Source organism: Poromitra crassiceps (assembly GCF_964638095.1).
Source record: "Poromitra crassiceps genome assembly, chromosome: 21".
Lineage (NCBI taxonomy): Eukaryota > Metazoa > Chordata > Actinopteri > Beryciformes > Melamphaidae > Poromitra > Poromitra crassiceps.
The window spans coordinates 9,026,957-9,043,370 of record NC_139638.1 but is presented as its reverse complement, the minus strand read 5'-3'; the positions used below and the strand labels follow the sequence as shown (position 1 = coordinate 9,043,370).

The following is a 16,414-nucleotide window of genomic DNA, read 5'->3' as shown; positions in this document are numbered from 1 at the left end:
ACACACACACACACACACACACACACACACACACACACACACACACAGACAATGCCATATTTCAGCCTTCTGCCTCTGCCATCCTGCATTTCGAAATTGCCCCCCACTGCCCCTTTTAGCCAATTGCATGAACACAAACACACTCATCTCAGCTAAGTGGTTCCACTGTGTGTGTGTGTGTGTGTGTGTGTGCGTGTGTGTGTGTGTGTGTGTGTCTGTGTGCGTGTGTGCGTGCGTGCGTGCGTGTGTTGTGTGTGTTTTATCATCCTCAAAGCATACAATATAATTATAGTCAATCAACAGACAGACAATATTCAACAAGAGTAAAGAAACAGGCTGAAATGTATTATGCAGGATAGAGTCGTGACGTATGGTCGTCACGTGCTTGTGACGGCCGTGCTTGTCACCGCCGAGGTCGAATGGGAAGTGTTTTGAATAGCTCTTTCGGCATATTCAGAAAACGACTATATTGATCAAAATCCGAATGAAATGCTACCATTCTCACACTAGAAAATAACATTGGAATAATTGAATCAATACGTAAGTATACTTGTGGCGAATGAACGATTGGAAATGATTTTAATAGCGCATAATGATTTGACGGAAGTGCGGATCGAGTAAAAAACTACATTTACTTGCTTTCCCAACATGGCTACCGATGGCACGTAGAATTTTTGTTTTAGGGCATAACATCACGGATTATTGTCCTATTTGGACCCACCCGAGAGCTATCAGCCTCACAGGGGAAAACATCACCGACGTATCCCAACGATACTCATTTGTCGAGCGAGCCCAATTGTTTTCTTGAATTAACTGAACCGGGAAATGTATCGTCGCGGAGCGGGAAAGAGGGACCACAACAAAAAGCCCGTGAAGAAGGATGTGAGTGACAGTGATAAATATGCCGACCTGTTGGTGTTCGGCTATGCCTGCAAGCTGTTCCGAGACGACGAAAGGGCTCTTTTCCACGAACATGACAAGCACCTTATCCCATGGATGGGGGACAAGAACATCATGATTGATAGGTCGGTTGAAAACACGTAGACGGAATCGTTACCCCCTAACCATCTGTCCTATTGCCTGTTTGAAGGAAGCACTCGGGAGCTTGTTTTGGGCAGAAGCTTGAAAGTTCTAACTGCATCTCACGACGAATGCTTTATTTCTCGCCTGCTATCTTGTCTTTGGACGTCCTGAACGACAAATAAAGGCTATCTGAAATCTCTAGCCTACCATGCTAAGATGCTAATCCCAGTCAGTCCCTGCCAACTTCAGATATGATGCTTTGAATGCCACCATTGACGCTGTTAGCCTAGCTCAATTAAAAAGGCCATTATAAATATAATACACCAGACCAGAGTAAATACAGGTGTCAAACTGTTTAGGTTTCATCACCTTCAAGATAGTTGGTTAGTTTTGAAGTGGGCTTTGCATCTTGGCATGTTGGAAGAATTTCCTCTGGAAACTTTTACCCCAAGCTTACTTTGTAACATGTGGCAGTACAAAGATTGTATAATGCATAAGATGACTCACTCTTTGACAACCCCCCCCCCCCCCCACCCCGGAGACGTATGTGTCCTTTTCCAATCTGCTTTCGTCTGTAGGCCTTTTGTTTACTACACAAAGCACATTCCCTGGGATTTTATTTGGCTTTGTTGATGTCCACAGGGCCAGAGCAAATTCTAACAAACCCAAAGTTACTGCAGACAAGGTGATTCACTCTTCGAATATATGTCAAACTGGGAGGTTGTACTTTACAATAAAGGTCAGTTATCTTCCAAAATGCTTTCAACCTTCAAACAAAATGCTGCTACAAATATTGAAGCAATGTTTTGTTGGCACTTCTCCAGTATGGACAGAACCTCTTTGGAAAAGACGTACTTGAACTTGTGAAGGATGTGGCTGTGTTGCTCCTTCATGTTCATTGTACTGACTGAATCACCTTGGTTTGCATTGACCCAAGTCGTGTTTTCATTTGTGCGCCCTACCGTATGTATGTGTGTCTTTATCACGTAACCCAGTTCTTTCCCCAGCAAGGTAGGCTAAGGGGTCCTGCCCAAAAACCCCGAATGCCAACCCCAGCACCCCATCTCTTTGCCTCCACGAAGAAACGGCAACTGAGAGGTGGCGTAGAGGAGCGAACGAACGCAGGAAAATGTCGTCCATTTGGGTTCTTACGGATAGGTATTTATGTGCTCGGGTTTGTGTGAATGTAACTCTCTTTGCAGATGTAGAAGTAATGAGTGTTACAGGGGGGGAGTTGAACCCTGTAAGGTAAGAGGCGAGTTTTGTTTGTTTTTCTTTTGTTTTCCTGTTGTTGATGTAGGGTTCTTTCTTGGTTTGCAAGAATTGTCCAGAAATGAAGTAGCAGCTATAAACTGGCACGGTAACTTAATAGCACTATTGAGGATTAAGCCTAGGGAGTTTGTTTAGGGTTTTGTTATGTATTTTGAGACCATTTCTCAAGCTCCAGTATTTTACAAATACTCATCTCATGACATACTTGTGACAGACGTAGCACATTTCTGATGTTTTAAATGTTGAGGTCAAGCCCTCCTCCCTCAGGTGGTAAGTAGGTCCATGTTGTGTCTAAAACGCTCTGCTGGCTTCTTCCTCCTCTCTAACCTTTCTCTTCATCCAACAGATACGATGGCCGCGGTCACTTACATGACCTTTCAGAGTACGATAGCGGCTCATGGAACACGTCCTACCAGCTGTCGGAGGAGGAGGATCGGATCGAGGCGCTGTGTGATGAAGAGAGGTACCTGGCCATGCACACTGACCTGCTGGAGGAGGAGGCCAGACAAGGTGGGCTCTGACATTCAGCTCAAGTGTGTTTGTTTGGCATTATTCACTGGGCTATTGATTTGGCCGCTAGGGTTTTCAGAAGGAGTCTAGAGAGCACTACATTTGTCTTTAGTCCACTGGAAGTCGGTGTGACTGACCATCATGATTTTGTTGTTGAGAAATCTTGTCTTGACCAAGCTGAAACACTGCGATGTTATTAACCATGAAATAAATGGGATCACTAACACGACCATCTTTCCGAATTTAATCCTCACGAGTCTCACTCACTCACAAGAAGCGAATCTTGTTATTGTTGTTATCTTATTTTTAAGATTGTTTTCCTGTTTCTTTTTTCTTCTTCTTTTACCGGCATGTCTTTGTTAAAAAAATATATACATGTATGCTGAGCTAGTGCCTCCGCGTGTCAGGACAAGCATGTGAAAGTTCTTGAGTGGGCGCCTGTTCAGAGGGAAGGGAACTGGTTATAGGAATAGTGTGATCCTCCCACGTGCTACGTCCTACCGGTGAGGCTCCAGCTGTCAGGTGAAAAGAAGCGGCTGGCTAACTGCTGCCCATGTCTCGGAGGAAGCGTGGTGCTAGTTTCGGCTCCCCCCAGATCGGCAGAGGGTGGAGCAGCGACCGGGGCAGCAGGGGGAATAATTGGCGAAGTACAATTGGGGAGAAAATGGGATAAAATCCCCCCCAAAAAGTCATCTAGTGAGCCAGATTGGACCCTTTGGTGGGCTGGTTCTGGCCCCCTGGCTGTATGTTTAACACCCTGCCTGATCTAGGATATCCGAGTCATTGTACATTAAAATGCTTCCCAGTAGAGGTCTGCTACCCCAGTGGTTCTCAAATCTTTTCACATAAAGGACCCCATAACTGACAAAAATGAGACCATGGACCCCCATTTGATAGGATTTTGTCCCACGGTCCCCCATATGATAATAAGATTGATGCTTTAGATGTTTTATTACAGAAAGTGTATAAAACCCATGACCAAAATAGTCATTGTGTTACTTATGAATGGAATTATAGCGGAAATAAATGACCCCCCTTTTGGCTGGGGACCCCCTGGAACCCCCTCCAGGACCCCTGGGGGTCCCCGTACCCCCATTTGAGAACCGCTGCGCTACCCGACCCGAACGTGACAGGACCTGAGACCCGATGGTCGGGTAGGGCTCATGATGCTCGCTGAAGCACCCTCTCCCCAAAAAACCACAACCAAATAAAACATTGTGTCATAGAGCCCCCAGGAATGAGTCCGGAAGTAGCACTTCAGTTCGTAAGGGGAAAAGTGAATGGTATTTTAGAATGGGGATTTCGGTTAAACTCATGAAATAAGGTCTGTGGTTGACAAACGTTTATGGGAGTGTAAATTTGTGTTCAGCAGGATAATCTTCACAAACAACGACCACTTTTATTTATGAATTTTGAAGCGTAAATGTGTGTTTTTTTAACGCAATTTTCAGAAAAGCTCTGCTGCACATGATCTGTTTTTGCTATAGTATGGATACTTGCACAGGTTTTGTGGGGGCAGGGAGGCTTGGCTGTTGGAGAGGGTGAGGGAGCCTTTGTTTTTGTTTTTGTATGTGTTAATGTCTACTTGCAATTTGAGCTCTGTTGTATTGTTAATGTATTTTGTGTTTCGAGGACCCCCTTGAAAACGAGATAATTCCTCTCAGGGGGTTTATCCTTTTCAATAAAGTTCAATACATGTATTTTTGTCTCCCACCACAGAGGAGGAGTACAAGCGTCTGAGTGAGGCCCTGGCTGATGAAGGCACCTACAATGCCGTGGCCTTCAGATACAGTGCAGACTACTATGACCCCTCGCAGCCCACTGAGGAGGAGGATGCTAACAGAGAGGCTGGTGAGAAGAACCCACACCAACACCCTCTAAAACTCACCTAGGGAGTCACACAGTCACAAACATATGGAGTCAGTCAGTCACACTCTCACACAGAATCAGACAGACAGACAGACAGACAGACAGAGGGGGTACGGTGGCTCAGTGGTAGCGCTGTCGCCTCACAGCTAGAAGGTCCTGAGTTCGATTCTCGCCTGGGACACTGTGGGCGCTGTGGTTGTGTTCCCCCCCATATCTTCAGTGCCTACTGCCCAGGTGGGTTATCTCGTCGTAATGGCCTTTCTCTCTGTGTGGAGTTTGCATGTTCTCCCCGTACCCCCCAGGGGGCTCCTCCGTACATAACCCCCCCACTAAAAACATGCAGAAGATCAGATCGTCATCGTCATCCGACCAGTGACGACAACATCCGAAGTTGGTCCCCGGGCGCTGTACGAGAAAGCGACCACTGCTCCTGGCCTGCCCCCCGGAGGAAAGGACATGCCTGGATGGGTTAAATGCAGAGGACACTTTTCACCGGCCACCGTCAGCATGAGTCTGTTGTGGCCGCATGCATGTATTGTGGTGTTCGTGTGACAATAAAAGACGGGCTTGTCCGTTACGAGACAGGCAGGCAGACAGACAGACAGACAGACAGGCAGACAGACAGACAGACAGACAGACAGACAGACAGACAGGCAGACAGACAGACAGATGGTTAGTCCATCAATCAGTCACACAACCACAACTACTCATGGAGTGGGGCAGTCTATCACACATGCTCTTTGGGTAACATAACAAGGTAAGTAATTTGTAAAGATTAATTTCTCCCAGCAGTGTGAGAGATTTCTTGACACTTTCAACAAAATGTACTAGTGTATTTGACGTCACAGATATCAATAATATCTTCTGGGCCCTTTTTGGTTTCTTTAGATTACATGTTATTCTTCCATTTAAATCACATTGAGTCCAATCAAAGAATAGATGATCAAAGCTGTGGAGAACATTTTTATTTCACTTTATTTTTGAGGAAGTTGTGAGCAAAATACCAAGGGTTCCCTCCCTGTAATATTGATCAGCACTGTATGCCTCCAGCTCCTATTATCTCTCAAGAACAAATAGGGCTGCACAATTAATCAAATATTAATCGCGATCAAGATTTTTGTCTTCCCACAATCATGAAAACAAGAAAGTCGAAAATGGAGACAAAACATGCCGCATTCTGTTTAGCAATGTTGCTCTTGTTTTCTCTTGTGTTGTAAATCCAGCGCACCCCCTCCCCTCGCAGTGGTGCGCTCTGTCCTTCCTCCAAAGCCCAAACACGCTGTGGTGCGTTTCGTTTCAGCTCGATTTGAAAACAGAGAGCCGGCGTGTTTGTCCGTTTAAACCCGTCCAAACCTTCCTTGGTAAGAGTTCCATAAATGCATGATGGTCCCAAAGTCAAAGAGTAATTGTGTTAAATAATCATGATCTCAATATTAACCAAAAATAATTGACCATAATCGTGCCGCCCTAAGAAGAAATATCATCTCAGGAAGTGGAGTTATATTTATTTTGAGCCCAACTGAATGTCTAGTCATGATGGTCGGAGGTGATGTATGTACACTTTCTCTTACCAGGCTTCTCTCTTGCTCTGTAGGACTGACCTTGCACTACATTTATCAGAGAGCGTACGGTTTGGTTTGGTTTGGTTTGGTTTGTCGACAGATTCATAAATCGGGTGCATACTGTATATCTATAATCACTGTCACAGCCAGGACGACATGTCTCTTTCCTGTGTCTGTCCTCTGGTATTCTTCCCCCAGGAGGCAGCCAGACACCTCGCCAGTCTGCCTTTAGTGTGCACATCAGAAAAAAGAATGAACTGTGTACCTGCAGCTTTAAATATTAGATGAGGAGATTGTTGCCCTCATTTAGGCCCAGCCAGAGCCGTATAATAAAAGAGTTGCAACATCTCCGTTCACTCCAATGGACCAGTTTTTTACTCTCAAGAGTTCCCGGAAGTATGGTTCTGGACAGAACACAGAGGTCATGGGGCGACGGGTCTGTTGTCTTTGATGGGACGGGGATGATAGTTGAGGTCTTGAAGCAGGCTGATACGTGGCTCCATGTCTCCAATGAGCTGTTGAACATGTCAGTGAACACTGGAGCCAGCTGATCAGCACAGTGCTTCAGGCACTAGCAGTCAAACAGCATGCACTCTAGACTCCACTCTCCTCTTCTTCATGTATCTTCTTGACTCTTCTTCATCTCACCTCTTCCTCATCCTCTAACCTCCTCTGCTCTGCTTTCACTAAATAAGCAATCTGTAGGGGTATCCGTAGTACTTGGACCTGAAGATGGCTAGCAGGAAGCTGAAGAAGAACGCCACCAGGGCCAGGCCCACCAGGCAGATGATCCTCCTCTTGCCAACGTCTCTCTTGGAGGTGGCAGCCTCGTTCAGCAGCACCATCCCAATGGTGATTGCTGCATTCAGAAGAAGGATGATGTAAGACTCAGCCACAAACTGATCCTGAGAGTCGCTATAGAGGATATAACTCATTTGTCCATCCCGGTCCTTGCGGGCGAATGGAGGATCTTCGATATGATTCCACATACGGCCAGACCAAGCACAGCGCAGCGATGGCCCATCCAGTCTTGTTGGAGATGAATTCAAACTCAACAGTAAAAAGACCGAGCTCATGGTTGTGGCACCGGCGGCACTGCTCAGGAAGGTTGGAGATCTCCTCCTCGACGTAGACGGCTGCTCCATCTCACCATCCACTGAAGTCCGCAACCTGGGCGTCATCCTCGACTCCACTCTCTCCTTCCACTCCCATATCAAAACCATCACCAAATCTGCCTTCTACCACCTCAGAAACATCTCCCGACTCCGGCCATCACTCTCTGATTCCGTTGCTGAAACCCTCATACACGCCTTCATCACCTCCCGCCTGGACTACTGTAACGGAGTCCTGTTCGGGGTTCCCAACAAAACCCTGGACAGGCTCCACTATGTACAAAACTCAGCCGCCAGGCTTCTGACCCGCACCAAACCCTGGCAGCACATCACTCCCACCCTCATCCACCTCCACTGGCTCCCGGTCAAGTCCCGCATCTTGTACAAAATCCTACTCCTCACCTTCAAATCCCTGCACGCCCTCGCCCCCCAGTACCTGTCTGACCTCCTGCAACCCTACACCCCGTCCCGGAACCTGAGGTCCTCCAACTCGGGTCTCCTCTCCATCCCCCACTCCCGCCTGCGGACCTTTTGGGCCAGAGCCTTCAGCGTGGCGGCCCCCACCCTTTGGAACTCTCTCCCAAACGAAATCCGCAACGCCTCATCACTGGCTACTTTCAAAACCCTACTCAAGACCCACCTGTTCAACACCGTCCTTCATCTTTTTGTACTTTTGTAAAGGGGCCCTGCGTTCCGTGAAAGGCGCTACATAAATCCAAGCTATTATTATTATTATTATAAATACTTCAAAGTTGTTGATCCCCAGATATAGCAGACCTCCAGCCAGAAGCACAAACAGAGCCAGAACAATGACCCAAGAATAGTCGGGAGGACTTAAAACATGGATGTGAACATCGGTGCGGTCTGCGATCCACTTGGCCAGCTGCTCTGAGGGAACGCCGTTCCTCTGCAGCACAAACTTATCGGCCCTCTTCGGCTTTCCGTTAGCCGGGAAATGCATGAAGCTCGGAGCTTTGGCCAGATTCAACTGTTTGAAAATGTTGGCTCCATCATCATAGTCCAGGACAGTGAAGAAGAGCTTGTTGGAGAAGGCGGAGGAGTAACGCCACGAGTTGGCCAGCACCTGGTATTCCTCGTTAGCCTCCATGCAGACGGCGCACTTCCTCTTAGGATGCAGGGCGGTGAACATGACGATCACAGAGTAGTTCCTGGGCGCCTGCTTGACGAAGCGACGGAACTTGTCTCCGTTCATCTGGATGACCGAGCGCCATGACGACCACTCCGTCATCTGGTCTACCTTCTCTGACAGCAGCTCCTTCTTCTCATGTCCTCCCCCGGGTGGCAGGCATACCAGCAGCAGAAAGAACACACACAGAAGCGGCAGTTTAGCAAGGGATTTAGCGCAAACCGATGCCATTATGGAAGGATGCTCTAACTGACAGCGAGCTATGTATTCAGACTGTGATTGGAATCTGATTGGACCAATCAGCGACAACGCTTCTGGGTATTGTAGTCTTTGAGGGTTATGGCTTGACTCTAGCCGCTAGAGTTGCAAACAAGACAAACAGGATCAGATAACAGATGAACTGGCAAGCTAAGAGAGTAAAAGGATGAACAAGCTGGCAGAGCTGAGTCTTATAACCTTCAGTATGAGGAAGTGACATCACTGATGACATAGTATATGACAGGCCTATTCAACAGAGTTTCATATAAAAAAATAAAATTTCTTTTTTGGGTGGGTGACAAAGATCTATGACTGGCCCGGGAGAAGCTTTTTTATTTCATTTTTCCTTGTTTGTTACATTACAGTGTTTGATTTTCATCATAATCTGGTTTTCCATAATAATAATAATAATAAGTTCAGTGTTTATGCCTGTGTTGCTGTCTGTTGTAGTGTAAAACGACTAAAGGGAGAGCAGCTGGTTACATGAAAGTGAGTGAGAAAAGGAGAAGATACTGAATAATGACATCACAACAGTATAATCCAAATGTTAATTTAAAATGAAATATTCTTCTAAATATGGATAAAAGTCCAAAAAACATAAAATTTTCTTTGACGTGTGGTGGCGGGTTGTGTCAAGCGTACATATAATGGCTCGGGGTCCGGCCCCCGGCCCCTTAGGTTTCTGACAATGTGGCCCCCTGAACAATTTAGTTGAATAGCCCTGGTATATGACATCACTGATGATGTCACAGTGTCTATGATGTCACGGCGACTCGCTTGTGGAACATGACATCATCAGTCACATCACTCAATGATTGTGAGCCATGGCATCATTAGTGGGTATGACATCATCATCGGTGGCGTTTGCCCACAGGATAGACGGTCTGTGCCATAACGGACGGAAGGACAGCCCCACAAATCGAAAAAAATTTGTATAGCACATTACACAGGCAATTCAAAGGCTGAATGGCAAAATATATAGCCAGGCAGTTGCATCACTTACTGATGACATCACTGATGACATCACTCACTCACATCACAATTGCTCGAGTGACATCACTCAGAAGGCTGGCTGACTGACTCATAACCCTGAGCTTACGTCATTAGCCAGCCAGCTGCCTGCCTGACAATGTTTTTACCAGGCAGCCGGATGACGGGTGACGTTATCGGAGACGTCATCAGTAACACATGCTGCCTGGCATATAGCAAATTTGCACGTTTTTTTTTTGTTCAAAGTTTTTTGATTCGTTTTCTGTATATCATACAAAATACAGATTTAAATACACTTGACACTTTTAAACAAAAACCCATCCCACAAGAACCCCTAGCCTATTACACCCAATTTGCACTTTGCACAAACTCATGCCAGGTCGTTTAGCTTTGCACACTCAACCGGAAATTTCTCTGGCTCAAGCCCATTTCTTCTTCTAATCCTGTCCTGTCTAGTAGGAGATAGTCAGTAAAATTGACTGTAATATTCCTACAGTATTCCTAAACTATTCCTATAGTAATCCTATAATATTCCTATAGTATTCCTAAAATATTCCTATAGTAATCCTATAATATTCCTATAGTATTCCTATAATATTCCTATAGTAATCCTATAATATTCCTATAGTATTCCTATAATATTCCTATAGTATTCCTCATATTTCCAAAACCAATCCACATCACATGTCATGATGACAGCAACAATCTCCTGTCACAAAAGCTCCATCAAACGGCTCCAGGCTTGCTACTCAAAGCGCTGGTCCAGCAGATTTTAGCGAGCGACGGACTCCATGACAGCGGAGCAGCCTGTCACTCAAACCTGAAGAATTGTCTTTTCACCACCAGGCGCTGACGAACGTCCACACGTCACCTGTCCTCAGGTAGTTTAGTCATCCAGTCCCTAAACACAAAGAGCTGCACCATTACGTGCAATGTAGTCTCGCTGGCCAGCCTCCTCTCCCTTCTGTCCGAGGAGTCTGACGCCGCGGAAACAGGCAACAGGGATGAACCCTCCCCTGCTCTACAGCTGCTCTCTCATTGGAGCGACTGTTTCGGTGGCAGCCGGATGTCCGCTCCCGGCTTATTACAAACTCTGTCATTGGCTCCGACCATGTCAATCAGAGGGGCTTCCGCTCCCTCCTCCCTGTGTGTCGCTGTAAATAGCTAGCAAGCTAACAGCAGAAACCTACACGCTAGCTCGTTGCTACACGCTGAAAAGGGCAAATTGAATTGTTGGAAACTATTTTCCAAGGACACTGCCACTAAGCGCCACCCATCGCAATCCCACTATAGAGACCTGCGGCGCCAGACTCCTCGGACGGAAGGGAGAGGAGGCTGGCCAGCGAGACTACCTCCAACGTAATGGTGGACATGTGGTGCTGTTGTAAACAAATGGTCTCCAAGTCCTTGAAAAGGATCAAAGCTCAAATTGAATCGTTTTGTTATCCATTTGATTCCTTTCCACTGTACTCTCATCCAGAGTATTTTTTAAATGACTTATCATTAATTCCACACTTTAACTTGTCTGAATTTGTCTCCAAATGCACAGAAGAAGCAGAGCCGGAGGATACCGAGGAACCGTTCATAGCCCCTCCGGGCCTGGCCATTCCCCCCGACGTGGAGCTGGTGAGTATTGATAGCCTACTGCTTCCTGCTCATATACACCATATAATGTGGTCAATAGTTAGTTCAATTAAATTTAACTATTGACCACATTTAACCTTTTTTTCTTCAGAAAATTTCTTGTTTGAGTTTGAGTGGACGTTTAAGCTGCGTTCACACCGACCTATTAAAGTTTGTTGCTGGCGTCAAGTTTACATACAAAGTCAATGCAAATGAGCGATTGAGCGTATATTCGCCTGGGAGAATAATCGCTGGGCGTCCGAGCGGCAGAGACAGAGCGACAGGGAGAAAATACGCTCGTCGCTCAAGATGAAATATTCCAACTCGAGCGAAAATACGCTGGCATCAGTCGCTCGCTGTTCAATGCTGATTGGCTGCCGTGTGAGAGCGAGTCAAGGATCACACTGGCTTGGAACAAACTGCTGGTTTATTGTGTGGCAACAAACCACATTGACAGGCTGACAGCTGACATGAAGTGAAGTCTGTACTACCGGTATGCAGCTCGCATTAGGAGCACGCTGATAGGCTTAGCTTGTAAACAATGACGGTGGCTCGTAGTGGACAAACAGCATGACATTGCATAATGTTATATCCCCCACATGTCCGTCATTTCGTGTGCCTGTTGATGAGCGATTTAAACAGAGCGACAGAGCGATTCCAAAGGGTTGACTTGAGCGACAGAGCGAAAAATAAATATCTCGGTGTGAACGCCCCTTTACAAGTTTGGCCTTGGTATTTCTTTTTCTGTTATTTGTCGGCTCTTTGGTGTTTTCTACTCATGTATAAATAGAATTTCAACAGTTAGGAGTTAATATATTGTTCAATTTCTTTGCCGTTGGAATAAAAACGGCGTTCTTTAAATGCTATCGTTAGCGCTCTTAATTGCAACTGCGGCGGCTTCCCTCAGGACCAGGCCAGTCCAGAAGCGATACCCTCTCTGACCCTGCCATCCTTTTTCATCAGCCAGCTTCTTATTCACGAGATGGAATACAGGCTTTTATCTCTCTATGGTTTCTGTCCATACTTATGCTACACTGGCTATGGAAACAGCCACAATACCCTCATGCATACACATACAGCACAACATAGCTACATGATACGAATATATTAGTCTTTGCTCTCCGGATTTTGAAAGAATAGCCAGATAGAGCCAAAGAGAATTGAGTCTAACGAACATCAAGATTATGTCTGTTTAAGACCATTAAAATAACTAGAATAACATTTAATAGTTTGATACATAAAGGCTTTCTTGTTAGGTCAAATCAAGTCACCAGTTATTGCTCACATTTCACTGTATAGCCGCACTGCCACACTGCCCTCCACACATTTTTAATGAGAAGTGCCAAACCGCTAGCGAGCGAGCAGTGCAGTGGGAAAGGTTGAAATCAGTGAACTTTAACCCCGGTACCCAATTTAGTGTAAGTTCTCCCCATTTCCAAATATTCATTCCTAGTTCCATATTCTCATCAGGGAGGAGAAGCTCCATAGATAAATGGCTGCAGCAAAAGCAAGGATTGAACTCAGTTGAGCCATGGCAGAGAATAATCGAGATTAGGCCCTTTGCTTTATGGCCAGCTTAATGCGTGATGCCATCAAAAATCACATGGAGAATCAGCTGCTTTCTGTCTGCTTCTGCCACTAGGGGGCAGAGAGCATGGAGCGTGTCAACAAATGACGGGCAAAGTCAAGTTTGTTCATCATTACATGATATTGTTTGGCACATATAATGAGTATTATATTTTCATGTTCACTCTTAGTTTCCCGTTGTTTCTGTGCATCTTTGTTGGTTATAATATACATGAATTAAAACACGAGTTACACGTTGCACATTTTCTCAGCATGGCTTTGATTTGAAATACATATCCATATTATCCACATCCACAAAAGGTACCTCTACGATCATCGGTGTGTATGCTGTAGTGGATGTTTGGCCTTTTGAAATGTGAAAAACAGTTCTTCCCCTAAGGCTTTTCTACATACAGTAGACCAAGGGGTCAGGCCTTACTGCTGATTCCTTGTAATTCCTATTGATTGGCCCGATGCATGACTGCCTCAGTGGGCGATGTCTCAAACTCTAAATCCTCGTCTGCGAAGCAACACCAGACTTCCATTAAACTGCTGTCGCTCGGGACCGCTGCATGGACACAAGCTGAGGATGAAGACAAGCTGAAATGGACTTAGCTTACCATTTGTCTTGTCTGTGCATCTTTTGTGTTAATAATAATAAAAATAATCATAAAAATAATAAATCTTGTTTAGCATTTTTCAAAATCATACTAAGTACTCTACAGATAATAAAACAATATATATATACAAAAATTAAGTCTTTATAAATGGCAAGGCTTAATTGAAATGGTGCTACAATTTTAATAAACAGTAGTGTTTGGAGAGGGTTATTTTAATTTGGGTGTCAAAAGGGTTCAAGTTTCGGTCTCATATTTATGCAAGTGCAATTTGGTAAGTTTTTCTTGATCAAATAATAGCTCTAAAAACTAGGACAAGGAGATAATTATACGGTGCATTCTAACTATGGATCTCATTGTGGGTCGATCGCTGTTGTTCACCACTTTTGCTTATGTGGGTCATGTGAAAGTATATCACAGGGAATTAGATTGCAGACTCTGAATCGTGAGATGCAAGTGTAATTCCCACGAGGTACATATATTTTTATATATTGGGATTAAAGGTGAAGTAATCAATTACCTTTTTCTTTTTTTTTTGCCAGAGAGGATAATAATGCCTTGTGATTATTAATATTGAATACCAATAGACCAAATCACCGTGACGTCACCATGCAAACAAATTTACTTCCGCGTACCACTTCGGGAAGGCGGCAGGTTTAAATTTGCGTGTTGTCAAATAAATGCTGTCAAACTCTCTCGTTGTTTTCGGCCGACTACTTTCAATTTAAATGTTCAAACGGTTGGTAAACATGCTTGTCCGACGTAGCTAGCCTTTCTTCTGTGTTTGTTTTATGTAGTGTTAGCTAGCTAATAACGTTTGTTTACAACTGTCAAACTCGCTGTTTTTTTGCAGACTCGTTAACATAGCTACAGAGCTAACGTTACAGACAGAGCTACTGATGCCACGTTAATTTAATTTAGTATTTAATTAATTAATTTAATTTAGTATTTAATTAATTAATTTAATTTAGTATTTATAATAATAAATAGTATATTCGATTTTTCACTTTATGGTCACTGGACACCCAACAACACAACACGAACAAACCGTTTTTATCTTCTTTGTCTGTTTTTGTCTTCAACACGTCGGTTTGTGCCGTTCACCGCCATTATGATGTGTGGACCCCAGGGGTAACCGGAAGTAGATGTAAACATCCCCGCTGATTTGGTTGTTTATTGCACAGACTTATTGTTGTTTTTACCTCAGCTGCTGTAAAGCCTTTTACTCACGACATGCTTTATGAATATTGCCCATTAGTTAAGTAATGCTTTGCTCTTTGGTGCAACAAAGTTTTTGTCCAGCTGTAGGTGTTTGTGGGGGGGGGGTTGTTCTGTTTTTGTACGCTATATCATAATTCCATAAGCAAGCAGCACATCCTTCTTTTCCTAATGGCTAGATTCTTTATCGCTTGCATGATGCATCCAGGAAGTCCTTGGTGGTTTAGAAGACTATAATAGTCTGTTAGTGTTGGACACCCCCAGTTCAGCAGCAGCAGCCTCTAGAAAGGTTATTATCTATTATTCATGGTATTCATCTTGATGAGAAATGTATGCTGTTTTGGAGATTGCGGGGTTTTTCCCTGTACTCTAGGTAATGACAATGATGATTCATCATTGAAAGCACACAGGGAAAACAATAATGAATGAATAATGGACTATTTCTTGTTCCGCTGATTTCCATCTGTGTATTTTCTGAGTGATCGCCAGTGCATTGAACATGAGAGTGCTTGGCATTAGACCGCGTCAGAAACAAATGCCGTGTGTCCTTGTTTGTAAACTGCTTTGTGGCAGAGTGTTCTGTGCAGCACTCAGGCTTCAAGTTAATTTATGGTAGCTGCGGCAGTGTACGGTGTTGGCGTTGCGGAGGGTCTGTGTGCAGAGCTCCACAGAGGGTCTGTGCAGAGCTCCCCAGAGGGTCTGTGTGCAGAGCTCCACAGAGGGTCTGTTCAGAGCTCCACAGAGGGTCTGTGTGCAGAGCTCCACAGAGGGTCTGTGTGCAGAGCTCCCCAGAGGGTCTGTGCAGAGCTCCACAGAGGGTCTGTGCGCTGAGTGCGGAGGGTCCGCTCCGACCTCCGTGCTCCTGTCACAAAATGAAACTCTGCATCTCCGCAAACGCTGCGATCAGTTCCGAGGCTGATTGACCAATGGTTGCTATCAGGGGTGGGAATCACCAGATGCCTCACGATACAATATTATCACGATACTTAAAGTCCCTGGAAACCAAAATCCACAAAAACGTTCTAACTATGTTATTTAGGGTCTTATGTTAGTAATTTTGTGCCTCCGAAATTATTATACATTACTTTCAACCCAAAGCCTTAAAATCGACACTTTTCTACAAGATTCTACACAGTACTTCATCATTGAAGAGAGCAGTGCGCGAGGTGCTAAAACGCAGGAGCTTATGACGTCATAAGCTCTATATAACCTTTGTACACGCGCGCAATCCGCACCCACCCTCCTTTTGTCCGTTCTTTGCCCCCAGTGACAGCGCTCCCTCGCTGTCCGTCTCCCTCCCACTCTGTGTGCCGTCGTGCCTCTCTCTCTCTCTCTCTCTCTCTCTCTCTCTCTCTCTCTCTCTCTCTCTCTCGACTAGTGAGAGAGAGAGCACAGAGAGAGAGAGAGAGAGAGAGAGAGAGAGGCACGACGGCACACAGAGTGGGAGGGAGACGGACAGCGAGGGAGCGCTGTCACTGGGGGCAAAGAACGGACAAAAGGAGGGTGGGTGCGGATTGCGCGCGTGTACAAAGGTTATATAGAGCTTATGACGTCATAAGCTCCTGCGTTTTAGCACCTCGCGCACTGCTCTCTTCAATGATGAAGTACTGTGTAGAATCGCGAGGTTACTCTCTCACACACACACAC

At 45.2% G+C, this 16,414-nt stretch overlaps 1 protein-coding gene and 1 pseudogene across 4 annotated transcripts in view; one reads left to right on the top strand and one right to left on the bottom strand.

Moving 5' to 3' along the window:
• Window positions 1-670: 670 nt before the first annotated feature.
• Window positions 671-16,414, top strand: part of sfswap (splicing factor SWAP) — a 169,203-nt gene continuing 153,459 nt past the window's right edge. For all 3 annotated transcript variants that reach the window (XM_083657458.1, XM_083657456.1, XM_083657457.1), the window contains exons 1-4: window positions 671-1,025; window positions 2,642-2,805; window positions 4,525-4,656; window positions 11,293-11,369. In XM_083657458.1, the coding sequence (XP_083513584.1) occupies window positions 826-1,025; window positions 2,642-2,805; window positions 4,525-4,656; window positions 11,293-11,369 (573 nt within the window). In that variant the 5' untranslated portion in view covers window positions 671-825. The remainder of the gene's footprint in view (window positions 1,026-2,641; window positions 2,806-4,524; window positions 4,657-11,292; window positions 11,370-16,414) is intronic.
• LOC310795654 (dolichyl-diphosphooligosaccharide--protein glycosyltransferase subunit TUSC3 pseudogene) lies at window positions 6,923-8,735 on the bottom strand (annotated as a pseudogene). Its single transcript has 2 exons — window positions 8,100-8,735; window positions 6,923-7,286 (listed from the first exon to the last, which is right to left on the bottom strand). The product of its transcript is annotated as a dolichyl-diphosphooligosaccharide--protein glycosyltransferase subunit TUSC3 pseudogene (transcript).